Raw genomic sequence first — 20,627 nt, forward strand, 5'->3', positions numbered from 1 at the left:
TTAATAAGCGCCAGTCGTTGACAGCTCCAATGGTTGCATATTGTGTACAATGTCAGCACAAGTTTGAAGATATAAACTGGACCATTTTAGATCATGTTAAGGATTTACCACGAGGGGGAAATCGGATACTTTGACATAGTTAACCATACCATCCTCCTCGACAGACTATTGGAAATAGGAGCCTCAGGGATAACTTTACAATGGTTTGCATCCTACCTATCACACAGAAATTTCCAAGTACTAAACAAAACACCCTATTGAACAAAGTCAACCTTACCATTGGAGTTCCCCAAGGATCTGCCCTATCAGCAACACTATTCAACATCTACCTTCTACCAATTTGTCACACTCTCGAAAGTTTTGGTCTGACTCATTTCCTATACGCCGACGATTTACAAATACTTATCCCTATACAGAATACATTAGACGAAACCTACAAAAGACTAACCTTCATTCTTTCGGAAATCAAACAATGTTTATCCACCTTAAAACTCATAATAAACCTCGACAAAACCGAGATAATCACATTAGATAGAAAGAACAACAACAACATTCTCACGCAACCAATCAAAATGGGAAACCCAAAATCATCAATCTCCCCTGTCACACATGCCTGAAACCTAGGAATCACCATTAATAAAGACCTATCATTTAAAATCCACATAACTAACAAGATTAAGGATGGATACTACAAACTACTTACCCTCAGACACCTTAAACCTTTCCTCTCATACGATGACTTCAGAACTGTCTTGCAGCTACTTATTTTTGCCAATCTTGACTACTACAATGCCCTACCACTTGCAACCATCCACCCGCTCCAAATTCTGCAGAATGCAACTGCCAGAATCCTAACAGAAACAAAACTACATGATCACATTACGCCAACTCTTACAGCACTACACTGGCTCCCAATAAAATATTGAATAGACTACAAAGTACTAACAATCCTGCATAAACTTATCATAGGACAACAATCCAACTGACCAAGCAAATCCATGGAACTCCATACTCCGAAACGAAATTTACGCTCAAATAATAAAGGCCTCCTGAAAATCCCCCCAACCAGAATCACACTACTAAATACAACCCAGGATAGAGCTATATCCATCGCCAGCCCCTCACTATGGAACTCACTCCCAACCGAACTAAGGGCCTTATTTACCAAGGCTATCGCAGGCTTGCGCAGTTAGTGCAAGCCTGCGATAGCTTGCGAAGGTAGCGCATGCCTGCGCTACCTAAATCGGGGCAGAGTTGGCCCCGGAAGAGGAGGAATCGGGGCGTCACCAGGGCCGACTCCGTGAAGACGCCGCGGACGGCGAAAAGGTAAGGGCCTTTTCGCGTCCTACTTCGCGCCCAATAGCTACACCTTCTATGGTGGCGCTATTGGGTGCAAACCGGCAGCGATCGCACTGCCACGGTGCGATCGCTGCTGGCTAGCGCAGGACCGCCCCCCCGCTTCAACCCCCACCCCCCATTAGCGTGGTTTTCTAAAGTATCACAGGCCTGCGATACTTTAGAAAATGAGGCCCTAAGAACGCAACCTAACATGAAATCCTTCAAAAAAGAACTAAAAACCTGGTTGTTCACCAAAGCCTGTACAAACTCACACCAACAACCGCACTGTCCGACACCATTGCACACCAACAAGAAACTACAGCCCACCCCATGAAAAATGACATTTCTACGACCTCTCGAAATTCTATGACATTTATAACAAGTTAAAGAGCATAGTTAACTGCTTATTAACTATTTGTCTACCCTGTTTCACTAACTCACCTGTTCAACTCATCCCAATTACGTCCTACCCTACCACCCCACCCTCTAACCCCATCCTAATTGTATCTGCACTTGTTTTCATGAATGTATAAACTGATTTGAAAACTATACACTGTAATCTACCTTCTGTAAACCGTTATGATGGCGAAACCGAATGACGGTATACAAACACGACAAATAAATAAATAAATTACGGAGAGGCATTCTGGATTTTTACACTTAAAACCCAGACGCCGACTGGGCTAAACGAAGAACTAGATTGAAGTTCTTTAATTTAACAACATTTTGACATCAGAGGGACGTAGGGTCTGATTGGTCAATTTGAAGTACTGAGTGGAGTATAAGTAAGTTAGTAACGAGACTTAGTTTGGACAGCGTCGTGAATGAGCGGTCAGAAAAATTCTGTGGCTGAATTACAGAAATGGAGAAAAGAATGCAGCGCTTGAAGTAACTTTTGAAATTGCCGACTTTCAGAATCGTATGTACCTCCCCTGAGGAAAAATCTTTGGATTTGAAATGAGACCCCGCTGGGTAACGACATTCTAGCACAGATAAGTCGGTTCATGTTAGATTAAACAAAAGATAAAGTAACTGCAGATTCAGTAATATCAAGTGTAATACTGGCGCTTATTAAGGTTAATCATTGAGATTATTCTCAATGATTGGAAAAGAGTAGCACACCAAGTTTGCACGGGATTTAAATAAATAAGAAGGTGTTTCATGTGAGAAATTGAGACGGAGGTGAGAAGATTTGGATTTCTAATATGCAGCTATGTATTTGGCATCCATCTTATGTTTAACCAGTGAGGTTAGCAGTTTATTTACTTTATTAATATATTGGAATAATTAATACGTCTATGCTTCAGAAAAGCAATTATCTCCCCTCACAGCACAACTTTCACTGTCTCCCAGAAAAGAACTGGCTCTCCAGCATGCCTCTCATTGTGCTCCTGATATTCAAGCCATTTTTGTTCAAAAAAGGTTTTCAAACCTTTATCTTTAGCCAAATGCGCAGGGAAGCACCATTGTCGGCCACCCCGCCACTGGTCTGACCAGCCAAGCTCCACCCATGTTGGTGCATGATCAGATATTTCTAAAGGCCCAATCACAACCTCAGATACTTTGGAGAATAAATTGGTGGATACTAAAAGATAGTCTATATGAGATCGAGATGCAATAGCTCTTGAGATGTGTATGGTCGCTCTCGGTAGGATGTAAAATGCGCAATGTATCTAGTTCCAATTGCTGACACAAAAACAGTATCCACTTATGACAGGAAAGTTTTTCTGAGGGCCCAGGGTGAGATCTATCTAAGTCCTGATCATGCACCAGATTTCAATTCCTGCCCCCCCTCCCCCCCAAGTACTAGAGGACCAGACTGAATTTTTTGTAACAATGGACAAGAAAAAAGCATGATCATAACAATTGGGAGTGTATACATTACATAAAGTAATGGGTTTACCTAACAGAGACCCTTTCAGAGCTATAAAGCAAGCTCCTGGATCTTTAATAGTTGCTGTAACTTGAAAGAACACATTTTTATTTATCAGTATTGCTACCCTAGCTTTACATGTGCCAGAGGAGGCCCAATAAGCTTCACTGACCCACCATCTACCCAACATCTGTAGCTCCATTTCAACATTATCTTTGCCACTAAGAGACCCCCGACTGAAGCCACACACACAAACCTCATTGCTCTTTCCAAGTTGCTGAGGCTCACAAACAATGAGTCTTGCAATGTCAAATTTCCACAGCAATGCAGGGAAAGTGCTCAGTGAGCTGCCTATCGAACAACCTCAGTTCAGTGGAGAGGTCAGGAATGTGCTTAAGCAGTGGAACCAGATAGCAAACTTTATTATTAAGCATGCCACTCCAGTCATGCAGAGTCTCGACCAACCATGAGGGCTCAAATCTGAGACATCAGGAACTAAAGATGAACTGCAAACACCAACAAAAGGTCTCCACTGGCATCCATCTTGTAGTCCCAAGCAGAGCCATGGACCCAAAAGGCATTTGAAAAGAAGGAAAAAAATATATATATACCAAAAGGTCTTCTCCAATGTGCATGTAAACATTGTGAAATACCACCTGCGTTACATGTTGTCAACACAGCCGCCCCAACAGTAAATCAACCAGTTGTACAATCTGGTATAGTAGATTAATCCTCACCTAACGATTGAAGAAATCGCTGAGCCTCTTCATGGGAGCTATACAGCATACTGTTTCCAGCATGGGTGATTTTTAGTTTGGCAGGATACTGAAGGGTAAAACGCACTTTCTTTGCAAAAAAGATGTTACAAATGGGAGAGAAGGCCCTATGAAGCGTCGCAAGCTTAGCTGAGTAATCTTGAATAATGAGTATCCTCCTCTCTTCTATTTTTGGCTGCACGCTTGCAAAACAGCTGATTTTTGCATGAAATTCAAGAAGCATGCGATGACTACCCGAGGCCTGTCCTGGTGCTCCTGCCTAGGGCTGACTTGACATGCTCTTTCTATGAGAAGTGAACCCAGCGATTTAGGAAGTTGCAAAGTTGCTGGTAACCGTTTTTCCAAAAACTCGTGAAGTTCAACATTTAGCAGCTTTTCGGGAAGGCCCACAAACCGCAGGTTGTTTTGGCGCAAGCGATTTTCTGTGTCCTCCACTTTAGCTTCTAGCGGCTCAAGCCTTTCAACTGTTTTGTTTATAGTGCTGATGTTGCAGATGCCATCTTCCAGGTCCGAGATCCATTATTCTATCGCGTCCAGTCTTTGTGTAGCTGTTTCTAAAACACCGGACAGTGCATCGAATTTAGCAAAATTCTCCTCTAATTTCCCAGCCAGCTTAGTATCAATAACCTTTTCCACAGCGTTCCTGACCGCTTTGATTAATATACCAGTATCAACTGAGTCAGATATTGTTTCTGGTTTATCGTTGGCCATTTTGGGATCTGCAGACTTTGAGTTATCTTTTTCTTTTTTTTGCAAGTCTATTAGACATAACCTGCACTAAGAACCTGCATACCCACATTTTTCACCTCTCTCGACATATAGGTGTTCAATTTGGTGCTTACCATGGCAGGATGTTCTTAGCCAGGGGTGGACAGAAGGGAGGCCCGAGGGGTCAACCTAAAACACGTCCGGCTACCTTCACAGAATCACCTGGTCCCTGGTGGGTTCTCTCTTTTCCTTCATCTCATCACACTATCCCAAATATTGTTTTAACCCAGAAATTTGAATGACAGCAAAAAAAACATTCTATTGCACTGCAGCTCTCCAGTAAGCAAACATGTCCATTCCTTTGTGGATTGCCGTCAACCTCTCTGCCATCAATTCACTGCCAGAGCATCCCCACTCCCTTGCTTCTCCTCCTTCACCATTCTACCACAGGTAGTCAGGATTCAGTCATGCACAAGTAGTCAGTCATGCAGCCCCCTTCCCCCAACTAGGAAAGCCACATGCCACACTGCTAGGAAGCACCAGCGTGCATGACAGTGGGCTTTAAAAGACCACAGGATCGGCAATAACTTAAACACTGTTGGGACAAAGTCAAGAGGCAATGGGCGAGAACTACCATACATACTCACCTGGGCACTACCGCCAGTGCAGCATTGTAACACACTGTCTTTACAGTTGACTCACATATGCTCTTCTCTCACTAACATTCTGAATTTCACAACCACTTCCACATGCATTCACTCAGATAGTGCCTTGTACTCGAACTCTCACTCTAAGACACAAAGACGTCTCTCACTATCTCACTGACACAAAAAGGGGTTTTTGCATTGGCACAATCCTGGCTATTGTCCATTCGCATATAATGGTAGTCAGAATTCTATCAGTTTTAAAAAGCAATTTAAAATGGAGATTATTTTTCACTTTTACCTCACATTCATATAAAAATAAAAATAATTTCCGTTTTCTTTCTAAATGACTTCTATTCCTGTTATTTTTGATGGGCAGTTCTACTCCTCTGTGTTAAAAATCTGCCTATACAATAATAAAGTTGAATGCAGAACAATAACAGTCACTGTTAAAGGCAATATAAGATACTCAGTATTAAAAAAGAATTAATAAAGTGTTTTTAAACTCTGCATGTTTAAATGTTCTTAGAAATCCCCTCCTGTTCCTGAGCTCTCTCTACCATCCCCAGAATCTCATCCAAAGGTTAAGGATGTTTACTGGGCTGCTTGGTGCCGCAGACCCGGATTGTGAATTCTGAGCACCCAAATCTGTTCCCTGCATATGGATTCATATGACCTCTTTCTGTGGTCAGGCAAACTTTCTGCCTTGGAAGGAACTGGGTTTGTCAGGCCTTGAACAGGGGGGAGAAAAATCTCCATCTGATTTTAACTCTTGCTGGCCTTAAGACTTTATCTCTGATCCCTCCATGGATAAGAAAATGTTCCTTTGTGTTGTAGCTCTTTCCTTCTTCCTCTGAATGCTAACCAAGCAGCTGGTGAAGTGAGACATGCAAAGAAGGAAGCCTTCACTGCCTAGCAATGTTAGTACACATACCCCCTCACTCTCTTGATTTTATTTGATTGTTTTTGGCGAATTAGATTCAACGATCCAGAATATTTCTCTTACTTTAGCCTTAGGGTGAGAAATTCCGAATTTGTCAAGCCATTCCAAAGATTCCCTGCTCTTCTCCAACACAAATTCATTTGTTTAAATCTGGAACTCGGAGTCTCTACAGCTACTGGTTTATGATTTCCAAAAGGTCGTTATCTAGCGGCTCTCTGTTAATTCTCAGTCTGATAGCCCACAGCTATCAGACTGAGAATTTCCAACTGCCAATATTTGGCATTGTGTCTACTTCTGATATCTTTACATTGAACTAAATTCACTAAGCAGGAAAATTTAAATTACCCCCATCCCCAAAGAAAGGGACACTTTCAAAGTTATATGAAAAAAAAATAAAGCATGCTATTTCTACCCAGCAGAATACATAAAATCTCCCTTTTGTTTGTCAGCAATGCTTTAGCATGTAGAAAATAGAACTTCATGCAGACCATGCCATTCCAGGTACCTTCTGAAATTGATTAATTGTTTCTCTTTACTGATTTTCACCAAGGTGTTTGCAGTTCATCTTTAGTTCCTGATGTTCATTTACTGTAGAACTGATAGTAGCAGCAATAATACTTATCATTTTTTATAATGCTATTGCATATACATGGCGCTGTACAATGATAAATATTCAGGTACATTAAGTCCCTGCCCCAAAGTGCTTACTATCTAGATTATTGTAATGTACTGTGTATAGGAATCCCCAATATCCAGAACCGCTGCCTACAGTTTATTCAGAATGCCTCTTCCTGCCTCATAATGAAGGTACACACAAGATTTGCCATACTAGGTCAGACAAAAGGTCCATCAAGTCCAGTATCCTGTTTCCAACAGTGGCCAATCCAGGTCACAAGTACCTGGCAGGATCCCAAAAGATAGATAGAGTCTATGCTGCTTATCCCAGGGATTTTCCCAAGTCCACCTTAATAAGGGTTTTTAGACTTTTCCTTTTTTAATTGCAGCTACACTAAGAGCTTTCACCATTCTGGCAACGAATTCCAGAGCTTAATTATGCATTGAGTAAAACATATTTTCTCTTATTAGTTTTAAATATACAACTTACTAACTATATTGTGTGTCCCCTAGGCTTCACAATCTTTGAAAGAGTAAACAACCAAGTAATGTTTACTCATTCATCTCCACTCATTACATGGACCACTATCATATATTCCTTCAGCTGTCTCTTCTCCAAGCTGAAGAGTCCTAACCTCTTTAGCCTTTCCTCATAAGACCTTTATCAATGGTCGCCCTTCTCTCTACCTTTTCTAATTCTGCTATATCTTTTTTGAGATGTAGTGACTAGAACTGGACACAAAACTCAAGAGGAGATCGCACCATGGAGCAATAGATAAACATTATGATATTCTCTATTTTATTCTCCATTCCTTTCCTAATCATTCCTAGTATTCTATTTGCTTTCCTGGCCGCTGCTATGCATTGAGCAGAAAATTTCAATATATTATCAACAATGACCACATCAACCCATTCCTGAAAAGCCTACACTGCCTGCCAATGCACTACCAGACCAAATTCAAGATCCTAACCTTGACCTATAAAATCTCTCAAAGATCATCCTACCTTAGCAGAACCATCACTCCCTATGAGCCTCTCCACCCATTCTATTCTCTGTCGCAAGCCTGCCTCGTGGCCCCTCTCCTGAAGACTATGCATCTGCCAGCACTAGAAACAGAACCTTTGCAGGCTGTGCCTCTACAACATCAGGCTGGCCCCAGACCTCCTATCCTTCAGAAAACTGCTAAAAACATGATTGAGGCAGTGTTTGGTCTCAGCTGTTAACAAAAAATGTCAAGAACAACACTCAAACCTCTATAACTCAGATTCAACTGCTTCCCAAATTGTGAAGAAAACCCCCTGTCTTGCCTACACAGGTCTTCTAAACAAATCAGAAACATCAAATAAGTCAAAAACTCCAGCACGCTGCAAACACTCTTCCCCTCATAAGCCATGACTCTAAACGACCTCTCGGAATGTGGACATTGTGTGTTAACTATATAATATGGTTGTCTCTCTCTCGCTGCTCAACCTATTGTAAAGTACCTTGACTATTAATTATTTGTACCTCACTTTGAACTCTTTTGGTGGAAAAGCATGTCATAAATTAATAAATGATGACAATCAAAATGAGTACTAGAGGCAATGGAAAATAAAGTGATTTGCCCAAGGTGACAAGAAGTGTCAGTAGGAGAAGCAGGATTTGAACTCCAGCTTACTTATTTCTCAGCCCCTTGCTATATCCAGTAGGCCACTCTTCAATGGTAACCTCTTATGTTACCCTTCACAACACCCATGTTATTATAACCAGGATTAATATTTGTGGAACAGCTCCCAAAAGCAACATAGGTTGTCTGCTGCAGACCAAGAGAGGACACATTACAAAATCAGAAAAAATTAAGGATGTGTATGGTGTGTGTGTGTGTATATATATATATATATATATATATATATATATATATTTATATATATATATATATATATATATATATTTATATATATATATACATATATTTATATTTATATTTATATATCTAATCCATACTTCCCTCTACTTAGCCATGTTAGTGGAATCCAGATATATATACTCTTTTCCCCTAAAACATGAAAAATATCAACTAGATTTATTTGTTTTTTCTCTCCATAGCCTTGCTGTGTGCACTTCTGCTAATCGTTTAAACTTTTGAAAATTAGAGGGCCAATTCACTAATGCTTTTTTTTTTTCCATTCTGCATCTACAGGAAAAAGCCCTGATGAGTAAGACCCTGTCAAAATGAACCTGGTTCCTGGCATTCAAGCTTGCAGTAGCTAATGGAGAGTCTAGCTAGCTCATTCCTCAGTTTCATGCATGCTTAGCTGTAAAAGTCATTCCTTGGTTACATACCCTCTGGCTGTGCTGCCAGGCAGTGGTATATGAGTATGTGGAGGACAGGAAGAGAGTGCATTGTAACAGCTCTCTTGTCTGTATATCCAGTGGACTTCAGTCTCAGCCCCTAAGGACTTAAGAAATGAGAAACCATTTTGGATCATCTTTGTGATGTGCTACTATAACAGTCCATAGATGCAATGTTCTGCAGTCTATGACTCAGAATTGTAACAATATTTGCACAATGTCCTTGGTAGCACATCTTCTGTCACACCCTCATCTCATTGATGTCAGATTCCTGGGGAATTCATCAGATAGATTTTCATGATAATGGCTGCCATAAACCTGGGAGCAGTGACAGCCAATATCATGACACCGAAAGTCAGATCGGGCTCCACATTTGCTGTCTAGTTTGTAATTCTAGTGTAAAAATGAATTTTGATGAAACCTAATTCCAGTGCAAAATAATATCTTTCTTTGCATTTATTTTAGTGTGTTTAATACAACCACTGTTTTCTTTCTTGTTTTTCCAATCTATTTTCTGCCCCCTCATATTTACTTCCTATCTTTCTGGCTTTTCTAAATCTTTGCCTATATTTCTGTCTCTCCTCTGCTTTTCTCTCTTGGTTTCCTTCTCCTTCTTTCCTCATCTCCCTCCCTTCCACCCTCTCCACCCCTCTTCTTTTGTCCTCTTTCCTGACTAGGTACTTAATCATCGAAAACTTCATTCCTCCGGAAGAGAAAAACAAGATCATGAACCGTTTTCTGTTTGACTGCGAAGAAGATCAGTGGAAGTTTCAACCTCTGGTACCTGCTGGCAGGTAAGCATCAGCCCAGTCACCCCAGCAGTTCCTTATTCTTTCCTTTCCATTACAGCAAGTGAGGACATGTGGAGGTGTGCCACAAATGACTGTAAGGTTAAGCCACAAGTGCATGCCAAAATGTTCAATGAACAACTGCAGGAGTGTGCGAGTAGCTACAAGAGTGAGCCGTGAAGAATTACAGATATATATACACATGACTGCAGGTGTGTCCCACAAGTATTTTCAAGGGCATTCCATGAGAGGCCGTGTGAATGTGTCTAAAGACATCATGAAAAGTAGAAGTTTACTGTTTGCCACAATCAGCTGCAGGACTGTGCTGGCAGAGTGGCCTAGTGGTTAGAGCAGTGGGCTGAGAACCAGGGAAGCCAGGGCTCAGATCCTGCTGCTGCTCCTTGTGACCTTGGGCAAAGTACTTTCCCTCCATGGCCTCAGAGACAAACAAAGATTATAAGCCCTCTGTAGTACCTGACTGTAACTCTGCTGGATCTACCAATGAAAAGGCATGAGCTCAGTAAATAAATAGATGCAGCCATGCACCCTTATGGGAGTCAAGAGAACTGATCCTGAAAACTGCAAAGCTGTCATCTGTGGGTGTTTTCCAAAAGACACTGTAGGAGTATTCCATGAACAAGGGCTGCATTGTTCATTATAGCTGTACTGTGAATGAATACAGATGAACCACCAGAAGCTATAAGAGTGCACTGCACATACATGCAATCTGCTATCATGAAAGAATGGGAGACTCTGAGAAACCAAAAGGTAAAATAGCTTGCAGTGCTATCCCTTATAGATTTGCTGCCCTTGAAGTGGTGTTATTCTTCCTGGAATTGTAGCTCTTAATCTCAATACATACAGACGTCTAAACTTGCTGTCTCAATAAGTATTTGAGAGGATATGTAACAGAAGAGGATCAGAAGGCTCATCTGCATACATTACCCAGCAGCCCCCAGGAGAGGACTCCACAGGTCAGCACAAGCTATCCAGGCTTTAATTTCCACAGCCCCAGCCTCCAGAGGCCCCGCATCCCTTGCGGCAGAAGAAGACTGAAAACACGTGCCTAATAGTGCACAACTCCTTATTGTAAATTTACTACAAGTTTAACTCAGAAGAAATTTAATTCAGGATAAAAGTCAATAAGGTGAGTACCTAGATAGATGTAAGTAGATTCATTGTATTGTTTTCAGGGTCATTGACAGACAATTATAAAATAAAGCAACAGACTAAATGTACTTAGAAATTTAAACTTGATAACAAATCAACAAAATTAATGTGCAGATAGCACTCCAGCAGTGAGAGGGAGGCTTTCCAGTCTTTTGCACTGAGTGCCAGATATATGATTATCTCCCAGCTGGCGAGAGGTAGGATGTGTGCACTAAATGGAAAGAACTCTAAGCCCTCAGAGAACGAGTCCGATCTCTGGAGGCTAGAGCGGCAGACCTGGAGCAGCCAAGGGAGACAGGAGGTATATAGAGGAGACCTTCAGGGATATAGTAGAGAAGTCCCACGTCCAATCTGGCAGACCCTGTGCTGCCTTGGAGGAGAAAGGTCACCTGGAAGAACATAGCCCCGGTGAAGCAGGAACAGGAAGCAATCCTGTAGCTAGGACCTGCCCTCAAGGTGATGTAGTATTCTCTCGCACTGAGGATAGGTTTTCAGGGGCACATGCTCAGGAGGGAAGGGTTAGGATGGCCATTATAATTGGTGATTCGATTATTAAGAAGGTTGATAGCTGGGTGGCTGGTTGAAATGAGGATCACTTGGTAACTTGCCTTCCTGGTGTGAAGGTACAAACCTCACACGTCACCTAGATAGGATTTTAGATAGAGCTTGGGAGAAGCCGGCTATCTTGATAATTGTGGGAACCAGTGCCATAGGAAAGTGCAGGAGGGAGCTTTTGGAAGCCAAATTTAGGTTTTTTTAGGTAGAAAACTGAAGTCCAGAACCTCCAGGGTAGCATTCTCTGAAATGTTCCCTGTTCCACAAGCAGGACCCCAGAGGCAGGCAGAGCTCCAGAGTCTCAATGCAAGGCTTAGATGATGGTACAGAGAAAAGGGTTTTAGGTTGGTTAGGAATGGGCATCATTTTGGGGAGGGGGCGGGGGGCTTTCTGAAAGGATGGGCTCCACCTTAACCAGAGTAGAATCAGGCTGCTGGCCCTAGCCTCTGAAAAGGAGAGAGCACAACATTGAAACTAGATGATGGGGGAAAGCCGTCAGTCGCTCAGAAGAGCATGGTTCGGAATGATGTATCTTTGAAGAATACTAAGAGAACAGGGAAATTAGGGCATCCCAGTAGAGAGGTTGCAATAAATGCTAAAGTAGATCAGGTGCCTTTAAGTAAAGAGCAGACAGAGTAGAAAGTTTTCAAATTACCCTTGTCAGCTGATAAGTAGGCTGTTAATACAAACAGGAAACATACTTTGAAATGTCTGTATACAAATGCTAGAAGTCTACAAAATAAGATGGGAGATTTAAAGTGTATAGCACTGGATGAAGAGGTAGAGATAATTAGCATCTCAAAGACCTGGTGGAAGATGGATAACCAATGGGACACAGAGATGCCAGGAACAAATTATATTGAAATAATAGGATGGATCAAATGAGAGGAGGGCTGGCACTATATATTAAAAGAGGGCATTGAGTCAAACAGGATAAATGTTCTGTGGGAATCAAAATGCATTGCTGAATCTTTATGGCTAGAAATTCCAGGTGAAAAGAAGAATACAACAGCAGAAGGGGTTTATTATCGACCACCTGGTCAGAATGAACAGACAACAACAATGAAATGGTAAAAGAAATTAGGGAAGCTAACAAAATCAGCAGCACAGTAATAATGGGTGATTTCAATTAACCCAGTATTGACTGGGTCAATGTCATATCAGGACATGCGAGAAAGGTAATGTGCCTAGATTTCTATATTTTAACATGTTTTATCCTTGCTGTAAACCGTAGCGATTAATAACAGAATGACATTATATAAATATAATAAATAGATGAAATAAATGAGTGCTTCATGGAGCAGCTGGTACAAGAACCAACAAGAGGAGAAACTATTTTAGATCTAGTCCTTAGTGGAACACAGGATTTGGTGTGAGAGGTAACAGTGCTGGAGCCACATGATAACAGTGATCACAACATGATCAAATTCGACATAATAACTGGATGAAGGACACTAAAGAAATATACTGTGACAGCAATTAACTTTCCAAAAGCTGACTGATAAAATGAGGAAAATGGGAAAAAACTGAAAGGAGCAGCTGCAAAGGTTAAGAGTTTACATCAGGCATGGACATTGTTTACAAATACCATCTTGGAAGCCCAGACCAGATTTGTTCCACGGGTTAGAAAATGTAGAAGGAAGGCTAAATGACTACCAGCAGGATTAAAAGGTGAGGCGAAAAAGGCTATAATATCTAAAACAACATCTTTCAAGAAATGGAAAAGGGATCCGAATGAAGAAAACAGGAAACAGCATAAGCCCTGACAAGTCAGATGCAAAGCATTGATAAGGAAAGCAAAGAGAGAATTTGAAAAGAAGCTTGCCGTGGAAGCAGAGACTCACAACAAAAACCTTTTCAGGTACATTTTAAGTAGAAAGCCTCAAAGTAGTCATTTGAACCATTAGACAATCAAGGGGTAAAAAGGGAACTTAGGGATAACAAAGCCATAGCAGAGAGACTAAATGAATTCTTTGCTTCAATCTTCACTGAGGAAGATGTAAACTATACTCATGCCAGAAATTATATTCAAAAGTTATGATTCTGCAGAACTGAATCAAATCTCAGTAAACCCTGAAGATGTACTAAGGCAAATCGACAAACTAAAGAGTAGCAAATCACCTGGACCAGATGAGACCAGAGTGCTAAAAAAACTGAAAAATGAAATTGTGGACTGCTATTAGTAATTTGTAAACTATCATTAAAATCTTCTATGGTTTCTGAAGAATGGAGGGTTGTCAGTGTAGCACCAAATTTTAAAAAGAGCGCAAGTTGCAATCTAGGAAACTACAGACCAATGAGTCTGATAGCTGTGCCAGGCAAAATGGTAGAAGCTATCATAAAGAACAAAATTGCTGAACATATAAAAAGGCATAGTTTAATGGGACAACATGGATTTAGCCAAGAGAAGTCTTGCCTCACCAGTCTGCTACATTTTTTTTGAGGGTGTAAATAAACATGTGGATAAATGTGAGCCAGTTGATATAGTGTTTCTGGATTTCCAGACAGCATTTGATAGAGTACCTCATGAGAGACTTCTTAGGAAATTAAAAAGTCATGGGATAGGAGGCAGAGTCCTATTGTGGATTGGGAACTGGTTAAAAGAGGGCTAATGGTAAATTTTCCCAATGAAGAAAGGTAAATAGTGGAGTAGTACACCAGGGATCTGTTCTGGGAACACTGCTTTTTAATATATTTATAAACAACCTGGAAATGGGAACAATGAATGAAGTGATCACATTTGCTGATGACACAAAATTATTCAAAGTAGTTAAATCACTAGAGGATTGTGAGAAATTGCAAGAGGACTTGCAAAACTGGGAGACTGGGCATGCAAATGGCAAATGAAATTTAATGTGGAAAAGTACAAAGTGATACGTTAGGGAAGAGTAACCCAAATTATAGCTGCATAATGCAAGGTTCCACATTAGGAGACACCATTCAGGAAAAGGATCTAGGCTTCATTGTTGATAAAACATTGAAATCTTCTGTTCAGTGTGCAGTAGCAGTCAAGAAAGCAAACAGAATGCTTCTGTATCGCTTCATAGTATGATCTCATCTTGAATGGTGTGTGCAGTTCTGGTCACCACATCTCAAAAAAGATATAGCAGAATTAGAGAAGGTACAGAGAAGGGCGACCAAAATTATAAAGGGAGTGTAATGATTCCCCTATGAGGAAAGGCTAAAGAGATTAGGATTCTTTCTTAAGAGGAGACTGCTGAGGGGAGATATGATAGAGGTCAATAAAATAATGAGTGGAGTGGAACAAGCAAACATTAATCAGTTGTTTACTTTTTCGAAGAATACAAAGATAAGAGGGCACACAATAAAGTTACTAGGTGATACATTTAAAACTAATAAGAGAAAATATTTATTTTACTCAATGCATAACTAAGCTCTGGAAGTCGTTACCAGAGGATGTGGTGAAAGCTATTAGTGTAGCTGTGTTTAAAAAAAGGGTTGGGCAAGTTCCTGGAGGAAAAGGCAATAAACAATATTAAGATGGACTTGGGGAACTCCACTGCTTATCCCTGGTATCCTGCCAGGTACCTGTGACCTGGAATGGTCACTGTTAGAAACAGGATACTGAGCTTGATGGACCTTTGGTCTGACCCAGTAAGACAAGTCTTAACTTCTTATGATTTTCCCATTTTGAGTCTAGGGGAGACATGCTTAGTACGTACATCTGGCCCTTTGTCTTTTTCCATGACAAAAATGTTATAGTTGAAATGGATTTGTTTTGCTACCAGTGGCAGTAAGGACACTGGGATAGATGAAGCCAAAAGGTCTACGAATGCGAGAATGCTACCCGAAGGTGAGGGAATTTAGAATTTGCATAGAGCCTATGGTTACAATAACTCCATTCTATTCAAAATAACTGCTCATAGTTTTTCCACAGCTGTCTATGGATTGCCCACAGACATCTGCAGCTCTTTATAGGTCTGTGTTTTATATCCAGTGTAGCTGGACACAGTACTTCCAGTGAAAACCAAGACACTGAATGGCTAAATGCCTCCCTCCGTATTCATACGCCAGTATGAAATTTAAGATCTCTGGGAAAAGCGTTGTTGACGATAACATCACCGAAAATAGCACATTTGAGTACAGTCAGAGAAAGGACATTATCCCTGGCCGGTCCGAAAAGCTGGAATTCTTTGCCTCTTGTCTTCAGAACAGAACCTAGCATACGGAGATTTAAAAAATTGATAAAGACCTGGTTATTTGAACAGGCGTTTAATGAAACAAATGGTACCAGCAACTGACCTCACTCAAAATCAGTTGGATTAACCTTAGAAGAGGACTGCCTTGAAAATTTGATTTAAGATTAATTGTGGGAATTATTAATAATTTCAAGAATAGGAGTCAGTAAAGGAAATAGAGCTTTTGTAGCCTAGATTAAGGATTTTAGGACAGGAAATTTTATATATACATTTAAGCAATTAATTATTACAGAGATTTTAGGAATTTTAGGCTCAAGAAGTTACCTTAGTGCCAGGTTGAGGGACTTATGTTGAATGGAATAATTGTTCATTTTAGTATTTAAACCGGAGAAATATGAAACGTTTAATGGTTTTATGTATTAATTCTATTGTTTTATGCCATATTTTATTGTACTGTTAATTGAGATGCATTTGTTGCACTGTTAACCGACTTGATATCTTTGAGGAAGGTCGGTATAGAAAAACATGAAAAATAAATAAATAAAATAAATATCCCTATTGTGATATTGCTGGCACAATGGATTAATCTGTACAATGGGCTTTGGAGGCCTTGGCCAAATCAGCCTTTAGTCACTGATGAAACAGGTTTGGAATTTTTCTGTTTTGCCCCTATTTTATGTTGTGCTTATTGCTCTCAGGTTTTTTTCATGTGTTATGTTTAATTTACTTTTGGTGTTTGTTTTATGTTGTTTATTTGTATGTTTTTGATCCGTGTTGAGCATTCATTTTAAGAGCTAATTTTGTTTAATTTGTTTTTTGTCTTAATGGATAATATGTTAAGCTGTTAATGTAACTCGCCTGGAGCATAGGTATGTACAGGGGAGAAATAAATTTAACTACATAAATTAATAATTTACCAATTTAGTATTTCATAGTGGCAATACTTTATTAAACCATCTTTAAGGATCATCTACTGTAATTGCTTCTTCTGCCTGAAGACTTTTATTCTCTATTGCTTCCTTCTTCATGTTAATATTTGATTTCAGAATCCTTTCTAAGTTACTTGGGGGGAAAAAAGTATTTGAGCCAATGTAAGACAAAAATAGAATGCTGATTAAAGAAATGTGCTGATAGTGCAACCAAGTTTTACGAAACAGCTTTTTATCCCTGGAGCTGCAGAGAAATGCCCCAGTTTCTAGAAGAGAGAAAAATGTGGAATATTTAAAGAACAATACTAGCCAGCAGGAGCATCACTATCATTTTCCATGTTTTTAATTTGTACTGTGATGTGAGTCACAGTGAAGTAATGGGTTCACTAGAGCTAAAGATTAAAATGATAACACATTTCTGAATGTGCTTGAGTTCACTGAAGATCCTGAAGGATTCACATCAGTGGAAATGTCCTCAGAATTATATTTTCCATAATATTTAGGCCTGAAAACACCAGTGTGGGTGTGGGGTCAGACTATGTCTGGTCCAATGAAGTTACTCATCTCCCGAACAGACCAGGACTAGTACTGTACCTGGATTGGTCAAGGCTGGTAGGGTCTTCATCTTGAAGATGGCACTACCACTTCTCTGTGGTGATGAGGAGACAAGGGCATGGAAAGAGAATTGCTAAAGGAAGAGAGTTACTAGAGTATGGGGAAAGATGATGAGGATGGGAGGACAAGTAGATACTACTGAGGGGTGTGTAATAAAGGTGCTAGTGGAGGAGGGAGAAGAGGGATGTTTTTGAAAGTAGCTGGAAGGGGATGAAAGCGAACAAGCAGGATTAGTAGGATGTTGCAAGAAATTTTGAGGAGGGCTTTGGCACTAGTGATTGCTTGTGAAAGAGACTGTAAATGTGACATAATCTGAGTGGGTGTGGGTGCAAGTGCATACAACAGAAGTTCTGCACATGTGAGACTGATGATGTCTTTTACTGACTGTCTTTATTGATATAATAAAGTCACTAATAACTAGACAGCTGTGAACCTAACTCACCTATTGTGATTTGAGACTGTGCCTACTGTGGATTATTTATTTTGCACTTTCCCTGCTATTAGTGCTTTAAAAGCAGTGCACTGGATTCACGACCCTGAGAGGAACGTGCACTGTAGTAAACCAATAATTAAGAAGCTAAAATGCAGTAAGTTTAAAATTACATTAGTAACACAGTGGAGTATAAGATCCTGCAGGAGCTCCCAGAGAACTGCAAGACACGCCATGCAGCAGAAACCTGTACGGTGAAATCAGTACTAACCATGTTGAAGGACCTTACTTTTCACAAGGCCTTGCAGGGAATCATAGCTGTATGCTTTAGTTACAACAGGACAGTCCTGTCAGAAAACAGATTGCTTTCACAAATATCTGAAGATTCTCTTCGCAACAAATTGTATAATTATGATCTTTCCACATCTGTTTTTTCACATCAATAAACAAAAATAGGCACATGCCTGTTTTCTTTGAAGTCTGCAATCAATGTGCTGTTTCAAAGCTCTGCAGGATGTTAAGACAATAACAACAGCGGGAGCCTGAAACCATTTGACGGAAAGCTCCCTTTAGACTGGAATGCACTCTGATCCCCACAGTTTCTACGTTCCTCTGTTTAACAGAGCATGAGGGATGCCAGCAGTTGCTCTTCATTTGAAGACCTAAATGGGAAGCCCTATATTTAGGTTACAGAGATGGAAACCTGATGTCTTGTAGAAGGGATAAGATGGGATCCACACTTAGAAGAGGCATATTAAGGCGTGTATAGTAACATATTACAGCATCGAATAGGATCAGTTGCCATGACAACCAGTAGAGAGCTGATCCCAATGGAAGTCTCTTTGTTATTTGGTCTAAAATTGTATGGCTGTATGTCAGAAACTCCTCCAGGCCGTAACAAACCGAGCTCTTTTTCTTTCTGAGACCTCTAATAGATACAAGTTAAATTCTGTCACAGGCTAATTCAATCCCAAATTTTTCAAAATCTATTCTGCTGCATTTTGGGATAAATAAACAAAGCCATTACATTCAGAATACACTGGAATGGGGTCTGTGAAAAACCATGACTGGATCAGCCTGTCAAACTTGGCCTGGGCTTGAGTGTTATGGGTGGCAGAATGACAGCAAATCATAGAGCCACAGAGAGCATGACACGAGAAAGAGCTAGCTGTACAAAGAGAATGTGATGCATGTAAAGAGACCCTTATGGGAGCAATTATGCACTCATTCTCACAGTATAGCAAAGATGTTTTTATCAGAATCATAAAGATGCACTGCAGTTATAGCTTGTAACAGACTAACAGGCCAATGCAATACCAACACACTAAAAACGTGTGTCCAAACCTGACGCACTTTTTTTTTAACGCACGCACAATCACCTCTTCTGGACCCTCAATGCAATAGGCAAATGAGCAGCCCCTCTAAAAAGGACGCGCTAGGGATAAATTATGCGTCCCTAATGTGTCTATTGCATCGAGAGCCCAGGAGAAGTGGCTGTATATAGCCACGGGTTAGGGAAACGGACGCTCGTTAATTAAGCGTCTGTTTTCTGAACCTGACCACTGGCAAGATTTTTTTTTTCTTACTTTACTCCTTTCTTCGGTTCCTCTGACTTAATATTGCCACAATATAAAGTCAGAGGCAATATTAAGTCAGAGGAATTACAGAAAAACAGTATTTTCTGCTTTTCTGTTAACTTTTGGGGCTCCTTCAGACTTAACGCCAGCTCTGAGGCTGGAGTTAATTTTTGAGGTAAAAATGTACGCGTCGGGAGCACATTTATTTTTTACATAAGGGGATAACAGCTAATAACCTCACCAACATGGCATTTACATGTAATGAGCCTATTAGCTATTACTGGTTTGGACACACTGATCCCCTTATTGCATAAGGAGTTATGGATGCACACACAAAATGTGCGTTCACCTGTGTGCTAGCCTGAGAGCATGGTATTGAATACTATCCAAGGGGCTGTTTCACTAATGTATGCTATCAATAATGCTCTCAAAAACAACAGTTTCTGGATACATTAATCCAAGCGGAAGCAATGGATTGCAGCTACCATCAAAATGACTGCAGCTACTTAAGTAAAGTATGTAAATAAGAAGATAATGAGCTTATTAGCATATTATCTCTTTATTCCCTAGAGGGTCCATGGTCAGCCACTGTTCAGCTGAACAATTTAGTTGTATAAACTTATCCGGCTAATTTGGCTGTTGTGCTGCTGAATATACTTTGCTATCTAATAGCCAGATAAGTTTAACAGGCTAACTTTAGACAGCTGAATATCCAGCTAACTAGGGCCTGATTCACTAAACTGTTTTCCCATAGACACAGAATGGGAAGAAAACCTTAATGAATCAGGCCTTAGCAGGATAAGGACAAATATCGGCATTTATCCGGATAAGATAGCCAGATAAGAAGCTCTGCCCTGTCCCACCCCTCACTGATCTGGATAACTTTTTAGCCAAACTTATCCAGCTAAGAGGCGCTGAATATCAACCTCTGAATTGTAGACAGTGGAAAGCATTTCTGCACACTTGATTTAGTGCTCAAAAAATGTTTGCCACTTGGGCTAGCATGCCAAATTGGCACACTGACCTTTTCTCATCACCTTTCCCAGCATCCTGATCATTTCACTAAACGCTCCCTCTATCAATCCCAATCTATGAAGTATCCCTTTACCCTCACCCTGCTAGCAGGAAGAGAAACAGGCCTACCTCCTGCTGGTTCCAGTGTGCTCTTTAAAAT

The 20,627-nt window shown here is 40.4% G+C and overlaps 1 protein-coding gene across 2 annotated transcripts in view; it reads left to right on the top strand.

Annotated features, from left to right (window-relative positions):
* KIF3C (kinesin family member 3C) overlaps positions 1–20,627 on the top strand; it is a 211,170-nt gene that overhangs the window by 160,524 nt on the left and 30,019 nt on the right. For both annotated transcript variants that reach the window (XM_029596276.1, XM_029596275.1), the window contains exon 5: positions 9,907–10,023. In XM_029596276.1, coding sequence (XP_029452136.1) covers positions 9,907–10,023 — 117 coding nt within the window. The remainder of the gene's footprint in view (positions 1–9,906; positions 10,024–20,627) is intronic.

Source organism: Rhinatrema bivittatum, chromosome 3 (genome assembly GCF_901001135.1).
Source record: "Rhinatrema bivittatum chromosome 3, aRhiBiv1.1, whole genome shotgun sequence".
In the NCBI taxonomy this organism is placed as follows: domain Eukaryota; kingdom Metazoa; phylum Chordata; class Amphibia; order Gymnophiona; family Rhinatrematidae; genus Rhinatrema; species Rhinatrema bivittatum.